General features: G+C 56.7%; 11 protein-coding genes across 11 annotated transcripts; 7 read left to right on the top strand and 4 right to left on the bottom strand.

The window, feature by feature from the left end:
- Positions 1–436: 436 nt before the first annotated feature.
- On the top strand, positions 437–1,589 carry QBC33DRAFT_199839 (uncharacterized protein). The gene has a single exon (XM_060422573.1). It carries the CDS (start codon positions 551–553, stop codon positions 1,277–1,279), a length of 729 nt encoding a protein of 242 aa, XP_060280658.1. The 5' UTR covers positions 437–550; the 3' UTR covers positions 1,280–1,589.
- Positions 1,590–2,239: 650 nt separating this feature from the next.
- QBC33DRAFT_561837 (uncharacterized protein) lies at positions 2,240–2,872 on the top strand (the record flags this gene model as incomplete). The annotated part of the gene is made up of 1 exon (XM_060430163.1): positions 2,240–2,872. The coding sequence occupies one exon, from the start codon at positions 2,240–2,242 to the stop codon at positions 2,870–2,872; it is 633 nt and encodes a 210-aa protein (XP_060280659.1).
- Positions 2,873–3,136: 264 nt separating this feature from the next.
- On the bottom strand, positions 3,137–4,354 carry QBC33DRAFT_547292 (putative cytochrome c oxidase). The gene is made up of 5 exons (XM_060428720.1): positions 4,182–4,354; positions 4,037–4,090; positions 3,752–3,910; positions 3,577–3,677; positions 3,137–3,510 (listed from the first exon to the last, which is right to left on the bottom strand). Exons 1-5 carry the CDS (start codon positions 4,270–4,272, stop codon positions 3,352–3,354), a joined length of 564 nt encoding a protein of 187 aa, XP_060280660.1. The 5' UTR covers positions 4,273–4,354; the 3' UTR covers positions 3,137–3,351.
- A 777-nt stretch (positions 4,355–5,131) lies between these two features.
- On the bottom strand, positions 5,132–6,473 carry QBC33DRAFT_517728 (Thioesterase/thiol ester dehydrase-isomerase; the record flags this gene model as incomplete). Its single annotated transcript, XM_060426203.1, has 2 exons — positions 5,132–5,980; positions 6,165–6,473. The coding sequence occupies 2 exons, from the start codon at positions 6,471–6,473 to the stop codon at positions 5,132–5,134; spliced, it is 1,158 nt and encodes a 385-aa protein (XP_060280661.1).
- A 3,440-nt stretch (positions 6,474–9,913) lies between these two features.
- On the top strand, positions 9,914–11,620 carry QBC33DRAFT_200035 (uncharacterized protein). Its single transcript, XM_060422574.1, has one exon. The coding sequence runs from the start codon at positions 10,261–10,263 to the stop codon at positions 11,554–11,556; it is 1,296 nt and encodes a 431-aa protein (XP_060280662.1). The 5' UTR covers positions 9,914–10,260; the 3' UTR covers positions 11,557–11,620.
- Positions 11,621–12,293: 673 nt separating this feature from the next.
- On the top strand, positions 12,294–13,045 carry QBC33DRAFT_595162 (Oxo-4-hydroxy-4-carboxy-5-ureidoimidazoline decarboxylase; the record flags this gene model as incomplete). Its single annotated transcript, XM_060431811.1, has 2 exons — positions 12,294–12,881; positions 12,971–13,045. The coding sequence occupies exons 1-2, from the start codon at positions 12,372–12,374 to the stop codon at positions 13,043–13,045; spliced, it is 585 nt and encodes a 194-aa protein (XP_060280663.1). The 5' UTR covers positions 12,294–12,371.
- A 1,576-nt stretch (positions 13,046–14,621) lies between these two features.
- Positions 14,622–16,125, top strand: QBC33DRAFT_547307 (uncharacterized protein). Its single transcript, XM_060428722.1, has one exon. It carries the CDS (start codon positions 14,779–14,781, stop codon positions 15,910–15,912), a length of 1,134 nt encoding a protein of 377 aa, XP_060280664.1. The 5' UTR covers positions 14,622–14,778; the 3' UTR covers positions 15,913–16,125.
- A 1,541-nt stretch (positions 16,126–17,666) lies between these two features.
- Positions 17,667–18,964, bottom strand: QBC33DRAFT_457550 (glycoside hydrolase family 18 protein; the record flags this gene model as incomplete). The annotated part of the gene is made up of 4 exons (XM_060424861.1): positions 17,667–18,349; positions 18,452–18,683; positions 18,753–18,777; positions 18,843–18,964. 4 exons carry the CDS (start codon positions 18,962–18,964, stop codon positions 17,667–17,669), a joined length of 1,062 nt encoding a protein of 353 aa, XP_060280665.1.
- Positions 18,965–19,382: 418 nt separating this feature from the next.
- QBC33DRAFT_580363 (uncharacterized protein) lies at positions 19,383–22,408 on the top strand (the record flags this gene model as incomplete). The annotated part of the gene is made up of 6 exons (XM_060431198.1): positions 19,383–20,366; positions 20,708–20,735; positions 20,791–20,835; positions 20,895–21,333; positions 21,393–21,856; positions 21,927–22,408. The coding sequence occupies 6 exons, from the start codon at positions 19,383–19,385 to the stop codon at positions 22,406–22,408; spliced, it is 2,442 nt and encodes an 813-aa protein (XP_060280666.1).
- A 1,562-nt stretch (positions 22,409–23,970) lies between these two features.
- QBC33DRAFT_457570 (uncharacterized protein) lies at positions 23,971–25,094 on the top strand (the record flags this gene model as incomplete). The annotated part of the gene is made up of 2 exons (XM_060424863.1): positions 23,971–24,870; positions 24,936–25,094. 2 exons carry the CDS (start codon positions 23,971–23,973, stop codon positions 25,092–25,094), a joined length of 1,059 nt encoding a protein of 352 aa, XP_060280667.1.
- A 1,136-nt stretch (positions 25,095–26,230) lies between these two features.
- On the bottom strand, positions 26,231–27,418 carry QBC33DRAFT_561846 (uncharacterized protein; the record flags this gene model as incomplete). The annotated part of the gene is made up of 1 exon (XM_060430164.1): positions 26,231–27,418. One exon carries the CDS (start codon positions 27,416–27,418, stop codon positions 26,231–26,233), a length of 1,188 nt encoding a protein of 395 aa, XP_060280668.1.
- Between the last annotated feature and the right edge of the window lie 295 nt (positions 27,419–27,713).

The following is a 27,713-nucleotide window of genomic DNA, read 5'->3' on the forward strand; positions in this document are numbered from 1 at the left end:
GGCCATTAAAAGAATGGGCCTCAGTTGCCCCGTCGCTCCCCATCCGATGGAACTTAACTCCGATCTCACCACACCATCATCCGATAGAGCAGCCTGGTCCCAACTTCCAAACGGTTAATGTTCCCAATTCCGAATCGATGACTCATGCAAAGGTCTCCTGGGGCTTCGCCATGTCAAGGCAACATACATCGCCTGCTCCTGATCCTGCAGTTTCCAAGTCGTAGGCCAGGCGGTGGTGGTAGGCGTGTATATAACCAAGGCTGTTCCCATGGCAAACTAAAAGAATCGTCCTGGAGTTGGGACATGGCTGTCCTACAACCATCACAAGTCCCAAGCCAAAGCCTTCATCGCCTTGTCTAGGCTGGCTGCTGCTGCTAAGCCATTATGGGATGGGGCTTAACCGAGACTTGATAGTCTTCAAGTAGCCCAGGACCGTTCGCTTCATGCACCGCATACGGGAGCAGTCTCCCATTGTACGTGTCCGGACCCAGATGTGTTTCATCAGAGCCTGCTGACGTCTACACTGGTCGTTGGTTAGAACGCACCAGTTATGTCTGCCGAACACGGGAATCAACGAGCCCAAAGCAAGACGAGGAAGCGGCACTCGTCACAACCCGAACACGAACCGGTCGAGATCCCATACGAGAACTTCGTCGGTGCTGTGCTAGGCGGCTGCTTCCAGGTCCAGGGACTGAAGCTCCAGGGCGACCAGCTCGACATCTACTCGGTCACCAACATCCACGGCGGGGATGTCACCTTCGAGGCCCAGGCATTCCCATTATCCTACCCCCTAGGAAAACTGCTCAAGTCGAGGATGAGGAAGGCTAAACGCATGTACCGGTCGCGAAACTTCCAGTGCGAGTTCAACTGGGACGGGAGGAGATTCTTCGTTTCTCATGTTGTGAGGAGCGAGGCGGAGTGGAGGAACCTGGTGGCCGAGAAGGCCGGGCATGTCGACGATGGTGAGTCTGATGAGGAGGACTTCCCTCCCCTGCCAAGTGTAAGGATGCTTGCCATTTCCCGAACAAGGGAAAAAAAAGATGCGCAAAATCGGTCTCTAAACCGAATGCAGGAACCAAATCCCGAGCGCTCCTCACGTCTGCCGAACCGCATCGGTACCGGATCACCGGGCCGCCCGAATTATGCGGAAGCGGCGACAAGGGGCCAGATGCTGGAGGCGAACTCCACCACCTCCAAAGGTGTCCGGCAACGTCGGCGCCGCCAACGGAGGCGGGACGAAAGGGGTTCGAGAGATCGCTGCCAGCAAAACGGCAGGTAAGCGGTCGCCTCCAGAACACTTCCAAATTGCGTGGAGGCTGCATCTGTGCACCTTCTGGCAGGCTCATCCGGGCACTTGCTGGAGGGAAGACGAGGGCGAGGCCCGAGTCGATGCGCAGAGAACGCCATTATGCCGTGTTCTTCTCTCGGAATTCTACGCTTTTTGATGGAAACTACGTTAGGATCATTGAGATCATCATGTCGGACGTTCAGGCCATATCGGCCGGATCTGTAATGAAAGTTAGTCTTGGATATGTACGCATAGCAACAAGTAGAAAAATGAACCCAAATTGTTCCCCTCAGACAATGCTCAATAGTGAAATTGACGCGTATATCAAATCGAAAAAAGGGAACAAATTCTCGTGATGAAGCGGCGATGGAAGGCAGACAGGACGGCAGCAGCTTCCGGGATCCCGGATGTGGAAACCGGAGGTGGCAGCAGTGAAGATGTGGAGCGGGAGAAGATGCAAAGTCAGGAGCAACTCTTGCTTCGGGCCGCGGACGGCGGTGCGGGAAGTGACAACGGGAATGGCATCGATGCAGGGCGACACGATGCGAACAAGGCCAGCCACTAATCACGTGGTGCTTAAATTCCCCAGAACTATGGGCATATATGAGGCTCAAGACACCGCAGTTACACGAGATCGGGAGCCGGTGGTGCAAGCTAGATTGTGTCTTGGCACCATCTGTTGGCCCAAGCTTCCCATGGGCGGCGAGCCATTCTCTAACATTTTTTTTGAGCTCCGTTACACCTCCTAGAGAGCTCTAGGGGAAACAGCTGAGCAAGAAAACAAACAACCTACCTGTATATCACTCCAAAACACGGCACCTTCGCAATTCGGCGGGAATTTTCTCTTCCAAACCTCCCCAACTCCGCCTACCTACCTGCCTGCCTGCATACCCACCCCTCCCCCACCGATCACCAGTGCCCCCGGCCCCCAGCCCAGAACACAAGCCCCCAATGGCCCCGAAAATCACCCCCAAGAACCTAAGCTACGACACCACCCTCCCGCCCTTCCTGGCCCGCATGCGCGGCCAGGCGGGCGGCGCCTACTCGGACTCGCACGACGGCCCGGACCCGATGCTCGCCGCGCGCCGCCGCCCCGCCGCGCCGCGCCGCCTCGACCTCGGCGGCGAGGATGGGGACGACGACGCGCCCCTGGTCGTGGACGAGGGCGGGAATGTCGTCGGGGGCGTGAGCGTTGCGCGGGATGGGACGGTTAGGGAGGAGGAGGAGGAGGAGGAGGCGGAAGGTGGGGGTGGGGACGGTGATGGGCCCGGCGGGGCTGGCGGAGGGGGTGGGGATGGAGGACGGGAGGGCGGAGGCGAGGGTGGTGGGGGTGGGGGCGGTGCTGGGCGGGCTAAGGATGCCGAGAAGATTGCTGCGATTGGGGGCGGGAAGAAGAGGAAGGCCGGGAGGGTCGTTGGCGGGGATGCGGATGCTGATGCAGATGCGGACGGAGACGGAGTCCTGGGTAGAGCGAAAGTGCAGAAAGAGGGCGAGGGAAGTGGCGGTGGGAAAACGGCCGCTGTGCCGAAGATCAAGAAGAAGGCCAAGAAGATCAAGCTGAGCTTTGGTGACGACGAGGGTTGAAAGGAGGAAGACGTGGAATATGGCCGATCACATTCCTCTCTACCACCCAATCCTGGGCTCACTGCTGAGCTCACGGTAGGCTTGGGCAAGCTCCCGTCTGGGAAAACCCACGCCTGGGAAAACCCCCGTCGCCTCAGTTTGGCCTGTCGGGTGACTGTCTGGATGGCAGCTTAGAACCACGCTGGTACCCGCGATACGATACGGGCTCAACGCATTGGCTCCTGACGCGACATGACACGATACGACGCCTGGGGAGGGAAGATCTGGGGAAGGTGGGCAGTGTTATACCAGGTGGTTAGCAACTAAGGAAGCATGTCTCTCGGGAGATGAAGTATGGTGCCACAATGAGTGACACAACAGGAATTCTATAAAGCAACCTTGCCTTCCTCCTCGACTTAATCTACAAGTTCACCTCTCCAACAAACCCCGCATATTCATCGCCCTTGAGCCAACTTCCGTCAGACCCATTGTGCCCATTCCTACCAGTACTGAGGCTTGACGAAGTTGGCAAATGTCTTAGGCTCCTCGAATCCGTGGTGGTCGTGGTGGCCATGGCCGTCGTCGGTGGGTCCGACATACTCCATCTTGTAGACACTGCCGCACTCGGGGCATCGCTCAATCGGTCGCTCGCGAGACATCTAAAAGGCAGGCACGGTGAGCAAGAAGAACACAATTCAAGGTTATTGTCGGTCGAGGGGACGTACACCAAGCCAGGTAACGACGTGCGAATCGGCGGGGACGCCGGTGCAGCCAGCATATTGCTCGTCACCAGCCGAGCGGACGGGGATGGGGTTCTCCATGGTGCCTAGTTGTTTTATCTCAATGGTCAGTGCTCTGCCCATGTCGAGAGTCTTTGGGCGGCAATGGGTGTTATCGAACCTTTTCGCGAGGAGTCGAGGGGGCGCATGTCGAAGATGTCGACGCTCTCCATCTTGCCGAGGATCTCCAGGCGCTCCAGACCCGTCGACTGCTCAATATCGGTGGGGACGGTGCCGGGCTTCGCGCCGGGGCCCACGAGGTCGGTGCTGGACTTTATCTCTGTATCCCAAAAGACAGTTAGGCCATCTGCTTCCGTCCGCCCGAGCGAGGCGTAGAATCGATCTGGTCATGGCTGGGTTGCCCAATGGCACTCCCGACCGGACACAGCAGACGAGGGGTTCATACCCGAGAAAGTCTTGATCTTGGCCGACTGGGCCGACGCATCTTGGACGGCATCGCCTGTATCCGACAAAAAGTCAGCTGGGGAAATCTCCGGGGGCTCGATTGGACCCGATGAAATGACGCTTGCCGCGGGAATTGGAGCTCTTACGGCGGACAGCAGTGGTCGTCAAGGTGCGGCGCACCAGAGGCGAGACGGCAGCTCGGCGCGCAACTGCGACTGCGGATCGCTGCAGGAACATTTTGGCTGCTCAATTGAGGAGTGGAGAGGTGAGGTTGTTTGGTTGCGGGAGAGAGACAATTCAAGTTTGACGAAATGGTCTGATTCTGATTTGACGATGATGGAACTTGGCTCAAGCCGAGCACTTCCAGAGGTCCTTACCTAATCGGGAAATATAGGCGAAGTCACATGAAGATCACGTGCTTCCCTTCAACCCAATTGCCCCTTGACTTCCATGTCTTTAACTTCCAAGTTCCAACTGTATGCAGTTCCAGTTAACTCTCCATAAATTGTCACCAAACTCCTCAGCTACTCGAAGGGGATTCTTGGATGATTATACATTACGTATATGCTGCCCAAATAGTGATATTGGAATCTAGTCGAGGACCCGGGTTCCTCTCGAGGGACATCATTTTGGGGTCTCGCACCGCTCCAAGTGCTTTCTACCCTCGATATTTGACCCTCTTGCATGACGATCCAGCCGCTGTCGATGGGGGGTGGGAACGGATTCGATGAATAGAGATCTCGTCTAAACCTCGACCTCAATTGGAGTCACCCCTGCAGCTTGAGCGTCCGTCCGTCTTTCCAGAGAGGACAGTGAGGCATAGGAGTGGCTGTTCTACCAACCCACGGGCTTTTTTACCTTCTCCAAACCACGCGCGTTCGCGCTCGATCCACGTTTTCCATATTTGCTCTAGCATGGCGAACTCGGCTCTTTCAATATCTCGAGATAACTGGTTGCTGAATCTATAGACGCATCGCCCTTTGTCTAACTAGGTATGGTGTAATAGGGTATTCCGCTCAATCCGAAGGAGTCAAGCCGCAGCCGCAGCCCAGTATGACCACTGGGACATTCACACTCTAGGATTAGATCTTCATCATCATAACTTCTGGGCTCTCGCTTCCCCTTTTCCATCATTAATCGTCCGGCACAACCCATCCTGATACTCGGTCGCAACATGCACGCCATCAGGGCTCCATATCTTGCTCATGACAACCCCCCTCCCGGCGCTGGCCCGCGGGAAAGACACCTCCTGCACCCACCATCGGGGGTCTTCATACCTCATGACCGCCTCCTCGACATTGACATGGACCACAAAGCTGTAGCTCAGGCTCGCCGCTCTTCCGAACCGGAACCCGAACCCCAGGTGGTTCCCCAGCATCAGCAGCCCGTTCCGGTCCGCCTCGAACGCATGCACCAGTACGTGGGCGTTGGCATCCCACCCGTCCGTCCCGTCCGCCGGCAGCGGCTTCAGCAGCCGGTAGAGCAGCAGCTCGCGGCGCTCGTGCAGCGGCCGCCCCTCGTTGTGCGCCGCCATGTCTACCTTGCGCATGTCGACTACGGGAAACGTGCCGACCACGTCGGCGCCGGCCATGGCCACTACGCCGTCGATGTCGATGGGCGGGGCGGGTGGCCAGTCCCGGGCCGGCCGCGACGCGAGCAGCTGCGAGAAGCGCGACTGCGCGGACTCCTCGGCCACGCTGGCGCCGCCGCTGTGCGGCTCAGGCTGCTTGAAGGAGGTGATGGCCGTGAAGCACGGCGGGCCGGCGGGCAAGGCGGCGGCGTCGCTGGCGGGGAAGGGATCGCCTGACGGGTTGGCGCTCTGGGCGGCGGGCTGGTGCGCGGTCACCGTGTAGGTGCTGAAGGTCCGGGAGGCGCTCAGCGGCGAGACGGTGTAGATGAAGGGGCGGTCTATCTGGCCGACCGCGGTGAAGTAGCCGTGGATTGTCTGTAGTCACCAAGTCGGGTTAGAAGACCAGCTTCGGCAACAGAGGGCTGTGTTGTAGGTAGTGTCGTTGCGACTAGTCCCTAGATTTTTATGATATCCGCCACTTGGAGGCCATATGATGCCGGGGAGATGCCTCCATGGAACATCTCCAAGACCAGTCACAGGGCGTGTAGTGATAACTCACATGGAGGCCGAGTCTTTCGTTATTGGCCAGACCCTTCTTCTCCTCCTCCTCTGCTAAAGCTCGGCATGTGGCCAGAGCCCCTTGGCTGTAGACGTTACCACCAAAGGCCGCCCCGTGCTTGACCTTGGCGAACGGCTTTCCGAGACCTGCGAGCCCGGATAGAAAGGGCAGGTCTGACCCCGGGAGCCAAGCGGCTCTCGTTCCCATGTACTTCTTCACAGTGCCCTTGTCTGAGTCCCCAGAGGGCAGTTCCAGGAGGTCCATCGACTCCTGGAAGGACAGTCGAGGATCTGACTCTTGAGGCGCCATATTGGGATTCTAGTTGTCCGACTCCCGGATGATGGCCCTGGAACTGATTCGGGCTGCGAAGAAGAAAAATGAAGCTTGTTGAGCCCAGACACAGCCAGCCAATACCATTCTATACCCCAGCCCCCTTCTTCCTCGATCAACCAACCCGGTTAATATTGCTGTGCAGGAAGATGTAGGACAGCCGGCGAAGATGAAGATGGCAAAGCGATTGATGAATGAATCTTTAAATAGCCTCGTCACAGATCTCGGAACCTACGTATCCTCACTCATCTTTCTCGGAGCTGCTTACATGTTGGCCTGCTCACCTCTGTGGGGATGCCAGATGGCCCGCTAATAAAACTGGCAGAAAGATGCCAAGGCACAACACACGTGGTTTCCGTGCTCTTATCGAACGGCACTCACACAAATGGCCTTAGGTGAGTCTTTGCATCTACCCGACCACAGCTGGAGGGGCAATTCGGCGAACATCGTAACTACTATGGAATAACAATCGAGATTACTATGCAAACTCGTCCATTGGTACCTGGCCTGACTAGCTGAGCAAGATGCTCCTCAAGAGGAGGTGCGAGGATGTGCATGACACGTGATATGACGAGATTCGGCCTTAGGCTTCATTCTTGACCGAGGTCGGAGGACTCGGGGTCTGCCGGGGACGGGATGGAGGCACCACCCACCACCACCACCACCAACTCAAGAACCAGGAGATTCCCACGTGGTGAAACTTGCGAGGATAGCGAGAGCATTGATGGGCATTTATAAAAAGTAGGTGCCAGGGATCCCAACCCTGTACCCTGTGTGTGGGGGAACAGACGTGCCCGCCAAAACTAGCGCCGCGACCCCCCAACGGACCCGGATTCCCAAATCCCACGCGAATGCAAGGTGTGCGAATTCAGGTTAGTTTGGTAGGTCGGATGGGGGTCATACTGTGCAGGTCTGACTCGGTCTTCCCACCCCGGCGGGCCGGGATTTGATATTGAGCGAAGGTGGTGAGGTTCAGGGGGGTTGGTTACATTTTCCAGGGCATCGAAAGGTGACAGCTCACATTGGAGCAAATGAGCTTGCAGTTTTTGGCCACCACAGTTCCATGACTCGTCCAGAAACCTGCCGGCCTTGTCCTAATCCAGGGATTGTTTGCGAGAGCCGAGATCTGGGACATTCCCTTTTCCCGTGGTCTTCAGGCCCGAGACGGCGTCACCGAGGCCCAAGGCTGCAAAGCACGAACACAAACACACGAGATTTCTCAACGCCATATTGTGATGTCACTTTCATATCGTAAAGGTGGCGGGACGACATAAATGCTATAGAAAGCTAGAAAGCAAAAGGACAGGCCCTGCATTGTTTGATATGGGCAAGCTCAGCACAGCCGCTTGTTAGGCGGGAAATACCGAGCGCGGCGTTGAGGACATGCCGTCAGGAGGCTAATATGAATCAGCAGGAGCAAGGTTCTGTTTCTTCTCCTTCTTCGGCCGTAAAGAGGATATCCGATATACTCTTGGCTACCGGATCGGGGTCAAAGATTATTCTTGATGCCCTGTGCTGAGGCAGTGTGGAAGATTTTTTGTCTTTGAAGCCCAGGATCACAGCAACTTGGACTGGATGGCAACCATTGGGAGCTGTAAACCGGGGTCATGCATGTCTTTCCACTGGCGTTCCGCGCATCTGGGAATAGACTAACTTCCACAGGCTACGCCTACAGCGTGCCGCCCCGGATTCGCCCCCATGTCATCATGTTCGGAGCCAAATTCTGGCGCGACGCCAGCCAGAAGAAGGACAGGGCACGCGTCAAGCAAGGATCGTGGCCTGTTGAGCGAGCAACCGTAGCTGGTCGGCGGGGCTTTCTGTGACTCCCCTTCCTTGTCAAGCCCCGGCCAATGGAGGACTGCATCTGCAGAGGACCTTGTATTGGCGTAACCAATGTAGGTTGATTGGTCGAAATATGTGGTTGAACTTGGAGGCAATTTCCATCACCGCGTGACCCTTTTCGATCGAATGAGCATGGTGCCACTCGTATGGATCAGGGCTAATTCGCGGGGAATTGTAGGTACCGTGGTATATTTGCAGGGTCTGAAAGTCTCTTGACTGGAAGGTCTGAATCTTCGATCGTCACAACTCACACAAGCCATCCAAACATCGGCGGGGCGTCTATCTGCTTTGGGAAAATCTCGCATTTGCCCTCTCTGCTGGCGTAGAAGCCAAGTAACAAATCACAACCAAGTAACAAGCAAGGCTCAGGCAGGATATATCCAACGAACAAAGCCGGGCATCCTGTGCAGCTTCCATGTTGGGGAAAGCTTCCCATCCTGGGTGGATGGAAACGCGAATTGTGCTGATCAAGGAGAGAAACATAAAACCTAGCTGCCTAGGTCCCTACCTGGAGGTGGAAGCGAACGGCTTAGCCCGAAGTGGAGAATACCCGGGGAGGAAAGCTAAGGTGCCTAGTGCATGTTTTGTTGGTCTACTGCGTAGCTTCTTCCCTGGAAGGGGCACCCCGGTCCCTTCAGCCAATGGTCAAGCTGCCAATTGTGAACAGGAGAGTGGGGAATGGAGAGGGGGCTGACAGAGATGCAGGGTGGGGATCTTCCTTGCTCGCGTAGCAGAGCCAGATACAGAAACCGCACTAGAGATGCAACCGCAATAATACGCAGAGTAATTGACGAGGGGGAAGGGGGGGAGAGCCGAGGGAATACGGATAATTTAGCACGTTTACTGCATGGCGGTTGTTTCTTTTTTGTTCTGGACAATCCACAGTGGTCAATCACTTGTTTCCTCTCCCCCCCAACCCCGGCCAGCTGGTGTGTTCATCCAGTGTGTTCATCCAGTGCCGTGAGTCCGTGACACTCACCTAACCGAGGAGGTTCCCCTCACACGAGGGGGGAAGCTACTCCGTACATTTTATTGCTTCGTGCCTACCTGTACTGCTACCCTCATATTGTCCCTGCGAGTCGTGTGTGTACCTCTAGCCTCGACGCTCTGGTTGCTTGGCCCGTCACCTGTCGTCACAGCAGCACTTTCGGAGGAGTGCGGATACGCATAAACTGCATTCTTCACTGGTTCAGAGGTCATTGGGTGGGACGATGTCCAGCCAGCAAGCATGGCCTACCCTGGATCACACTGCCGCCCCAATCTAACCTAGTCTAACCCCCTCCCTAACCCCAGTAACACAGTACGACGTACGTACACTAGCTTCCATGTCCAGGGCCTGACCCCCTCTCCGCGTTCTCCACATAATACCGCCTGGCTGGGAAGTGCCCTACCTTCGCCTCCCTTCCGCCCCGGCGGTCCCGATCCCAATAAGTACATCGCGTGCCTCTTTTTGCAACTTCAGCCCTTCGTCCTCCCGCAGAACCATTTGCCCGACTTCGAACTTCCCGCCGACTGGAAATCGCCGAAAAAAGCCGGGGACGCAAGTCACCACCCTTCGCCTCAAGATCTCGGGCACTTGACTATCCGCTGATAATATCAGCCGCTCTACACTCGTTCTCCCGGGAGCCCGACTGGCTTAGCTCCTTTGCCGATATCTGGACGGATCTCTAACGCACTTCGGGTCATCCCGCGGGCCGGAGGGTTCTCAAGTGGCTTCGGGGACAAGACGAGAAAGCATGCCTTAGCCCCGGCCTCCGCCTTCTGTCTCGATTTTGAAGACTGTACCAGGGCACGCCGTGGTCGGAGCGGCAAAGCTTGGAATCTTGGAACCTTGGACCTGTACTCTCGATGCAAACACCGTCTTTGGCATTTGACTCCAGATACTTGGCCGTGTGAAATCGGCCAAGCTCACCTGACAGATGCCATGGTTGTTCAGCTCGAAACTCTCAGCCAGGGTCCGTTCGGGAAGTACGGGCCGAGTCACTACCGGGACATTCCCTCTGATAGTGACGAGGAGGGAAAAGGATTCGGTGCCGACTTCTTCCAAAGGCAAACCATATCCGACCTGAAAGATGGTCTCTCCAGCAAATGCTCCAATCATCGAAGCCCTCACCTCCACGGCTCGTGCAAGTATGCCCATGAGCCGGTCGTCGCAGTCATGCCGACACCGTTGGTGAAGCCTCCGTCCAACAACTCGGGTTCTTCCCCGCCAACTACACCTAGAAGCGGTGAATCCTTGGCCTCTACTGAATCCCCCACTTCCCCGTCGACTTTCTCCTTCAAGCAGCTATCCCCGGTGGCGAACGAAAGCTTTTCTTTCCCAAGCAGGCAGCCCGGAGCCTTGCGGAATACCTTCAAGCGACGCCGACCTGTCACAGATGTTGATGGACCCAACACAGCTTCGTTGGGATGCAAGAAGCGGCGACTCCGAAGGCGTCTCATCACGTCGAAGCTATCACAACCCTTCTCTCTGCCCGCAACACACGTCATTAACCGGGAAGCTGCTGCAATGGGAGACAAGCGGTTCCTCAAGCTGGCGGCTCTTTCAGCTGCTCGGCGCTTGCACGGTGCGACAGCACCGAATCCCCAGCATCATCACGCTAGCCCCTCCTCACTCCTGCTTAGAGCAGCGGTGATCAACAGGTTTAGGCTCAGGGTTCGGAACGAGGCAGTAGAAAGGGGGGATATCAAGGTCGCCGACATCGCCGCCAATGCCGCCCTTTTGCAGCAGAGTCATGGCCTGGGGCTGGTGGTTGGAGCTCGATTTCCCGCGACCTCACCCGCGACCCCTGTTGGCCTTGCGATACACGCGCAACGCGGACCACAGCAGAACCTTCCACGTGTCCTCCCGAGTGCTGCGGTCGAGGCGCGGCTATTGTCCCCTGGAATATCCCCTGTCAGACCGATAGGTTGTGGCCCGGCAGGTTTGAGACTGCCACCATCGCCGAGACTCAGACCCATCCGCTCGCCCGAGCTCAGGACAACAAGACCACCCAGTGACGTTGAGGAGGAGTACGAGATGGATGACGGGGAGGTGGCCTTTCCAAATTCGGAGCACGACAGCCGCTATGACTCGTCGGACGAACCAGACGATGTGTATGCCGACTTCGAGCTCATATTCGGCGGTGGGGCTGGCGACGCGGAATCATCGGATGAAGAGGGCGAACACTACGAGGATGTCATGGATGAGCTCGATGGCATCCCTTGGAGGGCTAGGTGAGAGAAGGGTTGGGAGATAGCTTTCCCTCCCTTCCCTCCCCCGCCCAGGACCTAGAAGCGTCCTTGTCAACATTATTATATATATTACGCATAAGCTTCTTGGGTCCGGGCACTCGGATGGCGCAGGATCTATTTGGGAATTGGGAAATTGGTCCAAACCTTGAATTTGGAAACGCTGGTACGGGGGACAGGCAAAATCTGGGTGGGTGGTTCCACAATTACTTTGGGTTTGATATCTAGGTTTTGGTTTTCAAGACGGCGATCGCGATCATGGATACCCCAATATTGGCCGCTTTGCCAAAACATCAGGATGTATTGCGGTCTTCTGCCGTGGCAACGGATGCGTGGCGTTTATTTAAGGCGGAACGAATAAATCTAGGTTATTGTGTTTGTCTAGGGACAATAAATGTAGGATGCACGCGCACGGGTTTTCTCTAAAACAAGCATCTGTACCTAGGTACTGTATGTACCTCCTTGCATGCATGGAACCCAAATCGAAAACCCCCCCAATCTTAACCTTATCAGGGGATAGGGCTAGGTATTCAGTACCTATAAGCAGTATCCATCCATTCTTAGTCGCTTGAGCCTCCCACGTCACTTCATTGTGGGGGGCCCACCTGCAGTTGAGCCCCACTACTCATGTCAACGACCTTCCATAGAACCTCAAGCTCTTGGTGCATTTTCTCAACGCTTCTTCCTCGCCAATTCCAAGCATCATCTCCTCCCCCCACCCCCCCCCCCCCTCCCCCGATAATAACTCCTCGTTCAGCTCTCACAGCCCACCAACAACCCCCGACCAAGCTTACCAGAAAAAAAATGACGACGACCCCCCTCAACCCCCACGCCGCGCCCTTCCTCCCGGCCATCACCTCCCTCCCGACCCTCCCGGACGCGTCCCTGGTCTCGACACTGGACCTCCTCTTCGAGCCCTCGCCGGAGCTGCGCGCCCTCGCCCTGCCGACCGTGCGCGCCATGTCCTTCGCCAGCTACGCCGACCTCGTCGCCACGGTCCGCGACGAGCTGCTCGCCGTCGCGGCGGCCGTGCGCGACGACCGCGACGCGAGGGCCAGCCTGCACGCCGCGCTCGGGGGGCACCCGCGCCTGGGTGGCGGCGGAGGTGGTGGGGGGATCAGTGGCGGGGAGCAGAGGGGTCTTGAGGGCGCGGGGGACGAGCTGGCGGTGCTGAATGGGGAGTATGAGGAGAGGTTTCCGGGGATGAGGTATGTTGTTTTTGTGAATGGGCGGGGGAGGGATGCCATTGTGGGGGATATGAGGAGGAGGATTGATAGGGGGGATCTTGCGGCTGAGGAGGTGGAGGCTATTCAGGTATGTGGTCCGCCTCGTGATGCGCGCGACAGAAGGATCTGGGTTGGAAGAATTGTGGCTGATAGACTTGGATGTATCATCTTTTCTAGGCTATCTGTGACATTGCGATCGACCGGGCTGCCAAGTTGCAAGCGGCAGTGCCGGCACCGGCGGAGACCTCGTAAACGGTGTATTCCCCGTGGCCCCCCTAATCCGAGGTCTTGTGAACGACATCTTCCCGCTGCTCGCACACATCCTCGGTTCAGCACCACTGCGCACAGCTTCCGAGAGGGATGGCAAATGGCGCAGTCCCTGCTTGCTCTTCCCTCAGCGTCACGATGATACGGACGAGGCAGTTGGAGTCCAGCGGCGCCCGGATTCCACCCGCGGATATATAGATCTGACGTGTCTTGACTCGGCCGTATACCAAAACCAAGGCCGGCACTTTGGAGAGTCGGTCCATCGCGTCAGTCCATGGCAGGCGTGTTTGTGTTTGGTCCTGTTGGAGAATCGCGTGCCGCCGGGCCGGAGGGGTCTCTGAATAGAACCGCAGTCGAGTCGACCCCTTACTTGTTGAAGGTGGCATCTTGCGCCTCCCCACTACTCATCCTCACAACTGTAGATTCGATGGCCTTGGAAGTAAACAGAGAACTAGACTGTCGCGGTATGAGTCACTGCGTACACCGGCGATTATGATAAATTTTATGCGTTGTGCAACCTTTTCAACCGTCAATAGGCTCAGAGGTGGTTCTGGGCGGCATCAGCCTTCTTATTCTTTGATGCGGGCTGAGTTTTAACGCTAACCTTAAGCTTCCGACGTATTCCAGCATTTGATACTTGCCACATGACTTGAATCCAGCCCCTAGGAGGCGGCTTTTTCATGGGGCACCACCGAGGCTTACAACGTACTTCGGCAGGCAGGTTAACTCTGCGGCGCGATCCGGGTTTGATTGGTCTGTTCGCCGCAATCGGTGTTTTTAGGGGCTTCCACGCCGTGGTTGGCCTCAACCCTAATTACCGGGTAAGGATCTGCCAGCACTGCATTATTAAGTTGGCACCTTCCTGTTTGCCAGCCAAGCAAAGGAGGATCCGTAATGGAAAGCCGGATAGCGAAAGCTGATGGCAATCACCTTCCACTCGTCGAAGCCTAAGTGCCTCTCTGTGCTCAGGTGGTCTGCGTGTGAACTACTTGCCTGCCTTGTTTGCGGCCGTGGAATTCGAAAAGGCTGTCAACCTCGGTCGGAGATCGGGACATGCCAACCCTGAATTGACCACCGATATGAATGCCTACAGCCACCTCACATAAGGCCGCGGAAATGCTCTAGCTGTGAATGTTGTTCAATAATTAGCTCTAGACTACGCGCTAGGCAAGTGGGTAGGGGGCCTTTTGCCTCAATCTGTTTCCTCACGAGGGAGGAGTCATCTGGTTCTTGCCTTCCTTCTATGTGTTTCCCCGGCGACTCTTATTCGCTGTGTACTTTCCATCTGACAGGCCCTTTTCTATTGCTCATCTATCTGGTCCTCCTTGATTCTCCCTGATGCTGCTGGTAATCTCTGGTAATCTCTGGAGCTCTCTAGAGCTCTCTGGGGCTCTCTGGGGCTCTCTGATGAATAGGCTTCAACCCCCTTCTAGAAGCTGCTCTGCAACGAGTCGCCCTCCTAGCCGAGGCTGCAACATCCATACACAGAACCCAAATCTCTGAAAAGGGTAATTCCGTAGCAAGGCCGGAGATCAGTGTGTAGGTTTCACTGGAAAATACCTCTTCCGCAAGTCTAGTTGCCCCTTCTCGTGCAACTGCCTGCCCACCTACTGGTATAAATGCCTGGCATCTGTCCTACCTAGTAGGTGGGCAGACACAAGACTACTTTCAACCACTTGAAGTATTGAATCTCTTAAATCTCTGAACATCATGATAGTATGGTGCCCGACATACATTCACTGGACGACAATCGCGAGACCGAGCATCAGCTCTCTTCTATTCGCAACGAACTCGATGAGTCATGGACATCCACCACTACCATGTCCACCAACCCTCGCCTTGTTTCCTGTCTCTCTAGCGAAGCGAAAAGGGACGACGGCCTCACGAACGGTACGCCCTCCTATAATGTGGCCACGCCCTCACCAGCTGAGGGAGGAACGTACTTGCAACCCGTGTCTGGCCGGCCGTCTGGCCCTGGTGCGGCAGCCCATCTCGGGGGATACCCGCCCTGCTGGTGCTCAGATCCCGGTACGATGGGTGCCATGGGAACAATGGGAACAATGGGAAGTCAGGCTGCTGGGAATCAGGGTCTTGCTCCTCTGTTTGAATTGAATCATGCTCCGTATTGCACTCAACCCCGTCCACTGCCATATCAGTCGGCTTCTTCGGTCTCAACTCAGAATTTCGGCTTTCCAACACCTGTTTTCGATGCGCCTTATGTACAGGCTCTATACAATTCTTTTTGGCCGTACGGTTCGGGTCCTTGGTACGGCCAGGTTCCTTATAGCCATGCTTATGCAGCCCCGGGAGCCAGCGACTACTATTTCAACACCCTCCCTAGCTATGGCGGCAACCCTGGTGCCCTCCACGACTGGAATTACAGCGACCTTTCTCTGCCAGAACTTCTTCAAGTCTCCGACCACGATACGGCTGCCGAGAGCCTCAAGGCCGAGAAGTATCCGTCGCCTGCTGCCACTGCCATCGACATGGTTCCCAGCACCAAAAATGGGACGGGAGACAAGGATGGGAGCAAAGTAAGCGACGAGGATAAAGAAAACGGCGTCAATGGGCATTCCGATCCGCTTTTGGAGAAGGTCGATGAGCTTATCGGTGGGGCCTTCGAGGGGGCTTTCCGCAGGAAGTTCAGTCTGTCCGTCGACGAGGGCTACGACAGCGAGGGGATCATCGTGAAGTGTATCGAATATAAGAATCGCGACGAGGAAGACGATGTGACAATCGTTTATGACGACAACGAGGTAAATGGACGGCGGTTCGTTGGCAAAGATAGGGAGTTGCTCTTTTCGGGAAGGTGGAGAGCTCAGCCCAGGCTCAACGAAGGCTTATTCCCCTAGAAAGCAAGGACATTGGTTGAGTCAAGTGCTGTCTCTTCCATCTCGGAGTTGCCATGTAATTTTCTAGTTTAAGTGTTGGTGGCGTCGCCAGAATATGGAGGGGGCAATAGACGGCGTGTGTTTGCTGTCTGATTCCAAACTCTCTCTTGCTGTTCCCCTGGATTCCCATCTGTGACTCAATGAGCGTTTCTAGGTGGTGTGTGAATTGCAAACAAACCTAATAATAACTCATCAGAGCTTTCCAAGCCTCTGAATGTAGTGACCAGAGGGACCCTTGAACTACACAAACTGGGCGCTTGATTGCCTGTTTCCTTGGATACACAGCACAGCCCCTGAATCATAGACTGATTTGTTTTCACTCGGAGGTCGTTTCACAGTTGAGCAAATGATAAAACATTCCTGACTCTTCTTCAAGCATTTAACTACATGTATCTTCCGAAGGAGAGACACCCAACAAAAGATTTAAAAAACTATCCGTTGCACCCACGAACTTCCCGAAACATTCTTCTCAGAAAACCACTCTACATCCCGAAGGCGAGCTCATGACCAGGGGCAAGAAAAGCCGTCTGGAGCTGACCAGACCCAAGCGAAAGTCCCCCCACGACCGCACCTGCAACTCAGACTGCCACCTACAATCCCACCACAAGAGCTGCGAGGACGGACACCGCCGCCACCACCACGGCAGCAGCGGCAGCAGCAGCAGCATCAGTAATACCAGCCCCCATCCCTGGAAAGGCTACATCGTCCGCCGCGCCGGTGACAAGATCCCCGGGCGCCACGCCTGGTGCGATACCACCACTACCCGGCAAAACACCACCCAGCACCCACCCACCCCCACGACCGCAGCGGCTCCAACCCCGCCGCCGGCCATGTGGCACGGCGAACCGGACACGGCGGCGGGCCGACTGTCGGGCCGCCGCCCGGCGCAGGCGGTGGCGGCGCCTGCCCTCCTCGCGGACGCCGTCGCGGCTAGGGGTAGGGCGAGGGAGGACTGTGGTCGGGGGCATAGACACCGCGGGGGCGGTGGCCGTGGGAACGGGCCGGCCCCTTGGGTGTCGCCTGTGTTGCCTGCTGGGGCGGTGGGGCGGGGGCGAGGGGGCGGGAGGGATGGGCGGGGGGTTCGGGGCAAGAGGTCGAGGGGGGCGAAGGTGGGGTTTTGCTTTTGGTGTTGTTGAGGTGTTAGGTGTGAGGTGGGTGGTTGGGTGGTTGGGTTTGGTGTTGTGCGTTTGGGTCGTTGATTCGAGTGGTTTGGTTGGACGGGTGATATCGACCTCCGGGAGAATATTAATGTCTGCTCAACTCTTGTCTTTAAGCTGGGATGTTGGCTCTCTTGAGTTGCGGAGGAGGTTTAATGAAGTGGTCTTCATGTGGGATGGGCTGTTGAGGTGCTCCAAGGGGGTGGCGAAGGAGCCGGTGAGATGGTCTTGCCTTTAGCTGTCCAGGTTATGAAAGGGTAGCTTATGTCGACGAGAAGACCCAGCGAATACAACTGCTATGACTTTGCTAATGTGTATCCAAGGTCTCAAAAATGGATGTGGTATGAATTTGTATATGTGAAGTGTGTGAATATAAATCAGAGTGATCAACCACAGGCGGTGGGCCGGGTTGGCTCATTCGGAGCAGACAGTGATATTTCGGACGACATTTTCCTGGTCGGTCTTGAGCTCGATCCCTGGGTTGACAAAGCGTTTCCATCTTCAGTTTTCTCATTCTCCTTTCCCGCTTCCCACTCGGAAATCTCCCTACAAAGGAGACTACAGGACATCCAGCGCTTGTCGACCAGCAGCAACAAGGCTGTTGGAGCCATTGACATCTCCGGCCGCATTCCAGTAGAACAGACCGGCCAGGCCCATAGACTTGACGTAGCCAGCCTTCTGACGCACCGTAGCAGGCACATCAAACGAGACGAACCCCTTCCCACCCTCCTGGTCGTCCACAAACGACGCCGCCCCCGACTCGTCGTCGACGGTGGCATTGGTGATCCAGGCCCCGGGCAGGTCGCTGTACTTGACCGGATCGGAACCCTCCTTCTCGAACGCATCGCCGGGGCCGCTCGCGCCAACGAAGCATCTCGCATACGCGGGGACGCCGAGGAGGATCTTCTGCCTCGAGAAGCCGTTCCTGACCAGGCAGTCAACGCCGAGGTGGCACGACATGCGCGGCTGGGAGGAGTCCACGGCGACGCCGGTAGTAGGGAGGAGGCGGGCTTGGTGGCCCGAGAGGGCGGACCAGGGCCCCGCGAAGTCGTAGCCCATCAGGTTGAGGTAGTCGAGCACCTGCGAGGCTGCCGTTAGGTTGATGTGGCTGAGGCAGTCGACCGCGACCGGGAGGGCGGCGGTGAGGAGGTATTGTGGCTCCGGGAGGTGGGCGCGGAGTATCTGCAGGAGCTGGATGAAGTTGGCCCCCTCCGAGGCGTCCGACGGATGCTCCCAATCGACTTTGGCCTTTGGTCAGCCACTGTTCTATTCTGAGGGGAGGATGGAGACGAGATGCGGAAAAGAGGGGATGTGAAAGGGAGGGTGCTGGGAGGGGACAGTACTATCCACACCGTCCAGTGAGTATTCATCAACAAACTTCCGGACTGCTGTCGCAAAGGCAAGTCGGGTCTGATCACTCGCGGCGACGGCCGGGAAGTCCTTGCTGCCGCCACCGCCGCCCACCGACAGGACAGTTGTCAGGTGGCTGTATTCCCCCTTAAGCTTGGCCAGGGCTCTCAGAGAGCCTCTTTCCCCGTCGACGAGCATTTGGTCATCGGCCCACGCATCCGCAAACTAGGCAGCTGGTCAATTAGTGTGCTCCGTTGAAATGAGACCAGAAGGAAACAAGAAGGAGCAGCTCACGTCCAGTGTCCCATTCTCGTTGGGTCTACAATTTAGCCCAAGTCAGTGAGTGGACTTGGCATCCTTGACATGCCCTTGAGAGACACTCACCTTGCAAAGGCGTAGAAGACATGGGTGATGGAGTCAACCGGCAACGTGGAGGGCGGGCGATTGGCATACACCGCCCACGATGGATAGTATACGGCATTAATGGCGGAAGTGCTGAGGGCCATGGTTCACGTTGAGAGCGTTTGCCTCGTGGATACATGATGGCGGCAGGGAGGGGGGAGATGGAGAGGTGGATGGGGTGGATGGGGTGTATGTTTACGAGGAAAGGGATGGAAGAATCCACAAAGCCATTGAGAAAACAAGAGGGCTAGACGTAAGCCGGTACTACCGCATGCACATCCTTGGAAATGCTCACTGTCGCGATGTCGAACATGCGCCCTCCCGTGTGAGTGGGTTGCAAATCCTCATCGTGATTGGCCATGTTGCATCCCATATGCATCATCCCCACAACGTCTGCGTCTGGCGTCCCAACTACGAAGATACGCATTCCCTCACCCTCACTTGTGCACGCAATACCAGGTCTAGCCTAATAATATTAAAGTTAGTCAAGTCAGTCTTCGGAGCCTAGATCGCCAGAAAACCATGGCCTCCTCTACCACTCACAAGCTGGACTTTATCACAGTGGATGTCTTCACCGAGATTAAATTTCTCGGGAACCCCTTGGCGGTCGTTTTGGTGCCGGCTAGTCTCAGAGACAGCGTCACGCAGGAAACCAAGCAGCGCATTGCCCGGGAGTTCAACCTGTCGGAGACCGTCTTCCTCCACACGGCGGATACCGAGCCTGACGCGAACAGTAAGATCCGCGAGATTGACATCTTCACCACCGAGGGGGAGCTCCCTTTTGCCGGCCACCCGACCATCGGCTCCGCATATCTTGTACTGAGCCACCTACGATGGTCTCACGTGGACACACTGCTCACCAAGGCCGGGCCGATCCGGATCGCGCCAGTTGAAGGCGCGGGTGGCGTTGTCAAGGCAGCCATCCCGCATGCCATGCATGTCCACGGCCAGACCCTGCGGCGACTCTTGGATACGGTAGCGCCCGAGACTAGGGAAGTCGTGGAGGCGGCGCTGTCGGATGACCCGGAGATCCGCAACGCGGAGCTGGACGGCCGTCCCGTGAGCATCGTCAGGGGGATGACCTTCCTTCTCGTCCAGCTGCCCAGCGTCGAGCATCTGGGGGGTGTGACGAAGGCGAGGCGTATGGACTTTGGCGCCGTCCCCGGCCTTTTGGACAAGGGGGAGTGGGAGGGGGGTTTCGTGGCGAGGTACTACTACTCTACGCCCACCACGTCTCTTGGGGCGGACGATGGAAAACTGGTTTGGGGGATCAGGACGCGGATGGTAGAGCTGGGGTTTGAAGATCCGGCAACTGGGAGCGCAGCTTGTACCCTGGCGAGCTACTTGACCTTGAGGGAGAAGCCTGCGAACGGCGCAAGGTTCGAGATCACCCAGGGAGTGGAGATGGGCCGTGGAAGCCAGATATCAGTTGAGGTGGTCCCAGAAGGCGTCCAGGACGGCGACTTCCGAATCAAGGACGTCTTCCTCGGGGGGACGGCTATCGTGGTCATGAGCGGAACAATCTCGATTTAGATCCACTTTTTTTGTGAGCATCCTTGTTGGGAATACGGTAAGCATGGTATAGCAAAAGGATGTTCCAACGAGATGCAATTATTCATTTCATCCCAAATCAAGCCGCATGGTGGCACATAGGTAATTATGCCAAGAAAAAGCTTGGCCCTGCTCGTTGCCAGTGGATTGGATTCGAGCATTGCAGCGGGATGTCACCTGACCGAGGTGGTCCCTGCGCTGGCGCGCTCTCAGCCTTCTCTTTCTAAGATGCGGCTGCCAAAAAAGTCCTGGAGAGAAGGCAGTTGGCGAACCAGAATCCAAAACTGCTGCAACAGGATCAATCAATCACGATGCTGTGCGCAAGTACGTGTCCGGAATACTCCTCTTAGTACTGGATCTCCGCTGACCAGTTCTACAGTTTCGGGTGAAGCTCCTGAGGAGCCGGTTGTCTCCAAGAAGACAGGTTTGTCAAGCCAAAACAAAAGCGACCGCCGTCCCCCATCGTTACTGACAACCCTCCAGGTACGGTGTTTGAGAAGCGTCTTATCGAGAAGTACATCCAAGAAAACGGAAAGGACCCAGTATCAGGCGAAGAGCTCGATCTCGAGGACCTCCTTCCCATCCAGTCTGCCCGCATTGTCCGCCCGAGACCGCCCACCCTCACCTCCATACCTGCGCTGCTTGCTACCTTCCAGAACGAATGGGACGCGCTTGCGCTGGAGACGTACAATGTCAGGGAGCAACTCGCGCAGACCCGCAAAGAATTGGCGACGGCCTTGTACCAGCACGATGCTGCCGTTCGGGTTATTGTGAGACTGTCGAAAGAGAGGGACGAGGCAAGGGAGGCGCTATCCAAGGTCACCGTTACCGGTGGCAAAGCTTCCGACGGAGACGTGATGATGGTCGACAACGAATCCCTTCCCGAAGATCTTGCCAGCCAGGTGGACGATCTCCATAAGAAGTGCGAATTCCCTCCAACCTACAAGCTTTGGCAATTGCTAATCTGTTTCCATTTTGCAGACTGTCTAAGGGTCGCAAGAAGCGAGCGGTGCCCGGGGGCTGGGCGACGTCGGACGAGATCTCTTCTTTCAGCCAACTTAGCGCCGGCAAGGTTGAACTGCAGCCGTCATCTCTCGCGCTCGACGGCGATGCCGGCGATAATGCTGCGATCGGCAGCGTGCAGGGAGATGTTGCCGTCTATTCCCTGAAAGAGGGCAAGACAGAGCGAACACTACATATCGGCGAACATGTGACGGGCTCGATCTGGACGGATAATAAAGTCATCTTCTCCACTCTCAAGGGGTCGGTCAAGGTATTTGCGGATGGGAGCGAGGTTGCTTCCTTCAAGGAGCATGCCGGCCCCGTCACAGCCATCTCTCTTCATCCCGGGCGCGACATAGTTGCGTCGGTCGGCCTGGACAAGAGCTTTGTATTCTACAGTCTCAACGCCCTGGCGAGGGTCTCCCGGATGTATACGGATTCCGGTAAGCACCGCTGGTTCTCGAGCCGCACCTGGATGAGCCGCACCTAGATCGATCGCTAACTTCTTGGTAGCATTGACGGCGTGTGCATTCCACCCTGATGGTCATCTGTTTGCCGCCGGCACTGACACGGGCGACATCAAAATCTTCGCCACCAACACTGGCGAGCAGGCGGCGGTCTTCAGCCTCGGCACCGCCGTCCAGGCACTGACCTTCTCCGAGAATGGTTTCTGGTTCGCAGCCTCGGGCAAGGACCAACCCAGCGTCACCATCTTCGATCTCCGCAAGGAAGGTGAGGCCGCCAAGGTCAAGGAGTTGGCAACAGGAGAGGCGCGGTGCCTGGCGTGGGATTATTCTGGACAATTCCTTGCAACTGCCGGACCGACCGGTATTACAGTCCAGCAATATCTGAAGAGCTCCAAGAAGTGGTCGGAGCTTTTGCAGAGCGGCACCCCTGCCTCTGATATTCGGTGGGGACCTGAGGCGAAGTTCCTGGCTGCGGTGAGCGAGGACGGTACTGTTAGGGCTATCGGGACACCGGAGACTGCCTCCTAGTCGCCCGTAGAATACATTTTGCCCCTTTACTCTTGTGTCTTCACTCTTGGTTTTTACCCTTGGTCTTCACACCCCGCAGGCCTCCCTTGGTGGACATATTCGGAACCGTCAAGAATAGAAGCAAGTTGGAGGAAACAGTGGCTTGGGGTTGTTCAATGGGTTTTTGTACAGTACAGGGGCAATTATTTGGTTTACATGAATGCTTTCGGTGGCGAAGATAATTGCCAGTGAGCAATTAATGGTCCCCAGTTGATTAAATGCTCTTCACCTGATTGGATTCGGAGAATGTACGCATTATGTGTACGTACCCCGTACAATAGAAAGAATCAGTCAGTACACCTGGGCAATGGCGTCAATAGGGAACAATAGAGGGTGGCGGAATTTCTTTTTTGTTCGGCAGGGCAAAGCTTAATAAGCCCCGCGCTTAGGGCGAAGCGCCAGCATCAACATCATTTCGAAGCCGATTCTGAACTCTGAGAGCTTCCAAACTTACTTCTCCATCTTCCCCTCCTTCCTCCCTTCTTCCCACTCTAGGAGATTCAGTGGGGGACGTCTGACCAATTCTACCACCTTAGTGCAAACCTTTTAATTTATTTCCCTCTGCCATCGCGCGGAGAAGCCGGTCTTGTCTTTTCAATTGACTTTCGATCTTTGCTACCGCCATCTCGCGTTCATTATTGCGATTCCAGCGATTCCCCCATTCCCCCATTCCTACCTTCCCTACTCTACCCTATTCAGGCACTTCAATGCTATAAAGTATCGAGGATCCTCATTCAATCATGGACCTCGCCTTCGCGTTTGCTCCCGGCGTCCGCCTTGACGAGGGCGACTTCGACGACGTCGTTTCCGAACCTGCCATCCGCCTTCTGGACTCCCCTTCTTCCAGATCCACTTACTCAGACGGGCCCTTCGCCGCGTCCCCCTTGGGAGACGACGAGGCCAACGACTCCGGCGTGGAGTACGAGAGAACCCCGACCCCCGACTTCAGCGACCCCGATCACGACCCATCGAGCCCCGTCGAACCCCGAAGCATCAGTCCCATGCTCGAGTCCGATTCTGAACTAGACGAGCTATCAAACCCCAGCGACCCCGATCACGACCCATCGAGCCCCGTCGAGCCCCGGAGCATCAGTCCCTCGTTTGAGTCCGATTCTGAACCAGACGAGCTATCGCTCCCCAGCGAATACCGGATCAACAGTCCCGATTACGAGCCTGGTCCCGAACAAGAATACCCATCGAGCCCCAGTCGAGCCCGGAGCATCACCCCTCCTTACGAGCCCGAGGCGCCAAGACAGCGACCCATAGACCCCTCCCTGGGTCAACCCGAAGAAAACAGAAGGCGTCTAGAGGAGCTCCGAGCCCAGATCGAAAACCTCCGACAGTCACGCGTCAGATTAGCAGAACAAATACGGCGGGCGAGAGCTAGCAGAGAGCAGGTAGAGTGGCTGTTTGAACAAAGAGGCGAGCAGAGGGAATCTCCCCCGTTCCTGTTCGGCGACCCTCCCCGCGGACAATTGCGGCAAGATCAACCTCTGTTCTTCGACCCGTACGACGACGGAGCTATGCCACAACCTGACAGACGACGCATTGACCGGCTGCAAGTGCCTGAGGACGACCTGGTCGAGATGGAAGTTGAAAGGGTCCGGGAAAGGCGGCGCCCGGCGGCGCCCCAGGTGATCGACCTTACAGAGGAGCCTGACAGCCCCCGGCAACAAACCCTCACTCTTCCCGACCAACCTCGATTTATGAGACAAGCTGCCCGGCCCGGCCCACCTCACCATCTGCATCGGGATCCTCAACGAAACCAGAACCAAAACCCACGGAGGCACATGTCGCAGAATCATCGAACACCCTCCCTTACTCGTAGCGATGGCAGCCTGCTCGGCCCTGCCGGCGGGGTCCCGGTGATCGACCTCACCGACGACTCACCTGGTCTCCCAGAACCTCGTCACAATGCTCGGAACCATGCACGACCACGCCAGGGCCGGCAGAGGAACCACGTGCAAGCCGAGGAGGAGCCGGCCGACTTGTTCAGACCTCTCGCACACCAGATCCCGGGCAGACAACACATTGGTTTTGCTCTCGTTCAGGAATTTCGCAGATTCAACCATTTGTTTGGCGCCCCAGACGTCGAAGTGGAAATCCTTGGTCACAACCCGCCGCCTCACTTGCTGCCCGTCATGGAAAACAATCCGTTGGCCGACAATCCCGTGAACTTCAATTATCAGGCGAACGGTTTCAACCGAAATGCAGCGCCCCCGAAGCCTGTACACGTGCCTCCCCCGGCGGCTCGGTCCGGCTTCACGCGAGCCACAGGTGAAGATCTGGCTGTCATCTGCCCGAGTTGTGAGCAGGAGCTCAAGTACGACCCCAATGCCGACGAATCTCCCCCAGCCAAGAGAGCCCGGAGTCGGAAGGACCGAGAGGAGCATCACTTCTGGGCCATCAAGGCCTGCGGACACGTGAGAAATCCTTCCTTCCTTGCCCAGTTTAAACTCCATTCACCCTGTTAACCTGACTCTCCTAGGTCTACTGCAAGAACTGCTACGAACACCGCAAGTCCACCGCCAAGTCCTCGGTGAAAACGACCTTCCGCGTCGCTCCTGGCCGCAAGGTCCTCTGCGCTGTCGATGACTGCGACTCGGATGTCGTAAACAAGGGATCCTGGGTTGGCATCTTCCTGTGAAGTCCTTCCGCTCCGGATACCGAGAGGAGACACACAACTTCGGCTTTGGTTGACTGGAAACTGCGACTTGGTTCTTGGTATTCCTTATGTCACCTCGACAGGGTTCGGATGATGGAAGAAGGGCGGTGGAGGATGGAGGATCCCATCAACCAGTTTCGGACCTACAACCGCCCGTCCGCAATTTTCTTAGTTATTCGGCGCTATGAGCCGTCTCTTCTTCAGCGGCCATTTCTTTGCGGCACACGTTGCCCTCACATTTGGCACCATGATTTTACTTGCCCCTGTATGATGATTGCATGGCTGGGGCGCAAGGGGCATGGTTTGATCCCGGGAATAGAAGGCTTCCCCGGATGGAGGTGCATGCATGGTTCGCCTGGTTTTCTTCTTCGTCTCATTTCCTTTTCTGAAGAGACACTACACTACCATGGGGGACCGCTGATGGACGGTATGGATCCTTATGGTTCCCACCTGTATCTCGCTATAGCTAGCAACCCCTCTAAGCATCTTCCTGGCAATGCGTCACTGATTGGTGTGATGTGCTGACGGCGAAGAGAAACATTGCCATGGGATGCTGGCTTAACCACCCTGGGATCCCTTCCCTCTCTTCCGTCCATTCTTTGGTTTCCCTTCAGCGCCTCATACACATGCTAATGTTGGCACAGATTACCATCTACACCGCACCCCCGTTGTGTGTCCTGATATTTTTAGGCCGGCAGCCTTCTCGTCTTGAACGGTCTCATCCTTTGTTGTTTGGATCCAGGGTCTTCGCCTCTACCTCGAGCCTACAGCCCACTCTTTCTCTATTCCCTTTCTATTGTTCTCCCATGCCTGGTTGGTAACCACACTCAACCTACCGCAGGGATGGTCTGTTTTGTCCTTGGGACCGTCTCCCCTTTTTTTCTATCCCACGCATGGCCAGAGCTACTCTCTTCCCGCTTCTTGCTAGCATCTCCCCTTGTTGTCGGTCTACGCACATCTCTCGATCCAGGGCCGTTTGCTTCTCTGTTCTTTTGCGGACCAATTGTCCAATGGCGGAGCGTAGCCTCGCAGCCATTCAATGTCAATTGATATCCGAATCTATCTAGCCACCTCCACAGCGTGCCTCGCGTGTGGTGGTTGCTGACCTGGAGCTACCTCTATCCCGAATCCGGGCTGACCTTCATGATCAAGCCCCTGACCCTGTGCTTCAGCAGCGACATTTCCGTGGTGGGAGCCCCGGGGAGCGCCTCGATCAGCTCGAGGATCTCCTCGAGCTCCGCAAGATTGGAATCCCGCAGCCAGGACACCCCGCAAAGCGGCATGACGGCATTGAATCTGGCCCGGATCCACTTCCGTCGGAGACGGCCCTGGGCCTCGTCTGAGTCCCCGGTGCCGAGACCGATGGTCTCGCCTTGGTCAGCCGCACCGTCGTCCACGATGGCGCCGGACATTTCATAGACCGGCATGCTCCCGCCGGAATGGGGCGTCTCCTCCGCCGACTCGCCATCATCACCGCTGGTGTCCACATCGACCGCCTTCCCGGCTAGCACCCGTGCCACCCGCTTCGCCTCGACGGCAAACGTCCGCGCTGCGGCTGGGAAGCTGCCGCGCACCGGTGGCCCGCGCTGCAGGGCGTGGCTGGTATTGTCGCTGATCGAGCCGAGGGCCGAGAGGCAGTTCTCCATGGAGGTCGTCAGCGCCAGGATCTGCGACTGCGTCGGCGTCTCCTCCGCGGCCGGCTGTGGTCTTCCGTCGTTGCCATCGTGGGCGCGTACGTCCTCCGAATCCTCCCGCGCGCGAGGGAAGGCGTATCCCGGTAGGTGGGCCAGGCAGTACTTGAACACCTCGTATTTTAGGGCCTCGAAGGGCCGGAGCACCGACGTTGGGTCGTCCTCGGGGTCCGGGTTGGGGCCCCCAGCGGCGCTGGTGGAGCGGGCTTTCGCGCGGAGCGTGTAGAGCTTGCTCGCTTGAGGGGCGAAGGCATTGGACTCGCTATTCCAGCGGTGCATGAGGTTGTCGAGGTGGGCTTTGGTGGGAACAACGCTGGTTGTGGTGGGGCTTTGCTCCTGCTTGGATTGGATGGGCTGGGACTCCCCTGGCGAGCTGGTCTTGGTTGCAGGATCGCCGAGTGGCAGTTGCTGAGCTGGCTTGGTCGGCGTGCCGCTGTGGTGGTTGTCGTTGGTTGCCTCGGTGACTGGACTCACGGCCCGATGGGCGTGGTCGTCTGGGTGGTGGCTTGCCTCACGCATCAGAATGCTTCTGGGAGGGTAATGCCCCTCGACAAGCCTGCGGGATGGTGATGCTTTCTTGCTGTTGTGGTGGGCTTCCACGGCTTCGGCTTCCATCTGATGACCAGTGGAGGCGAGGTGCTGTGCATTTCGGATGCAACTACGGGGAAAAAATTTGAGCCCGGAATTGAAGAGGTAGGTGACTGGGCACAAGTGAATGCGAAAGTGAAAGCGAAAGTGAAAAGCAGGGTGCAACCGATTCACTAGCATCCCTGAACCTGCCCACTGCTTGGCCAGGCATTGTCTACTGTCCTTGCCTTGGCTAGCGTGAGGAGACAAAGCTGTGAAGTTGCATATGGGTTCAACTGTTATAGGGTTGTCTCAAGTTTGAATAATAGCAATCCAGACCCTC

Source organism: Phialemonium atrogriseum, assembly GCF_030411735.1.
Source record: "Phialemonium atrogriseum strain 8032-3 unplaced genomic scaffold QBC33scaffold_24, whole genome shotgun sequence".
In the NCBI taxonomy this organism is placed as follows: domain Eukaryota; kingdom Fungi; phylum Ascomycota; class Sordariomycetes; order Cephalothecales; family Cephalothecaceae; genus Phialemonium; species Phialemonium atrogriseum.

Bases quoted from the DNA above. Each gene is read 5' to 3' on its own strand.
- QBC33DRAFT_199839 (XM_060422573.1), top strand. From the start codon at position 551: ATGTCTGCCGAACACGGGAATCAACGAGCCCAAAGCAAGACGAGGAAG.
- QBC33DRAFT_547292 (XM_060428720.1), bottom strand. From the start codon at position 4,272: ATGTTCCTGCAGCGATCCGCAGTCGCAGTTGCGCGCCGAGCTGCCGTC. The intron at 3,678-3,751 runs GTTCGATAACAC...TAAAACAACTAG, and splicing joins CCTCGACTCCTCGCGAAAAG to GCACCATGGAGAACCCCATC. The intron at 3,511-3,576 runs GTACGTCCCCTC...CCTGCCTTTTAG, and splicing joins ACGTCGTTACCTGGCTTGGT to ATGTCTCGCGAGCGACCGAT.
- QBC33DRAFT_200035 (XM_060422574.1), top strand. From the start codon at position 10,261: ATGGTTGTTCAGCTCGAAACTCTCAGCCAGGGTCCGTTCGGGAAGTAC.
- QBC33DRAFT_547307 (XM_060428722.1), top strand. From the start codon at position 14,779: ATGGTGCCCGACATACATTCACTGGACGACAATCGCGAGACCGAGCAT.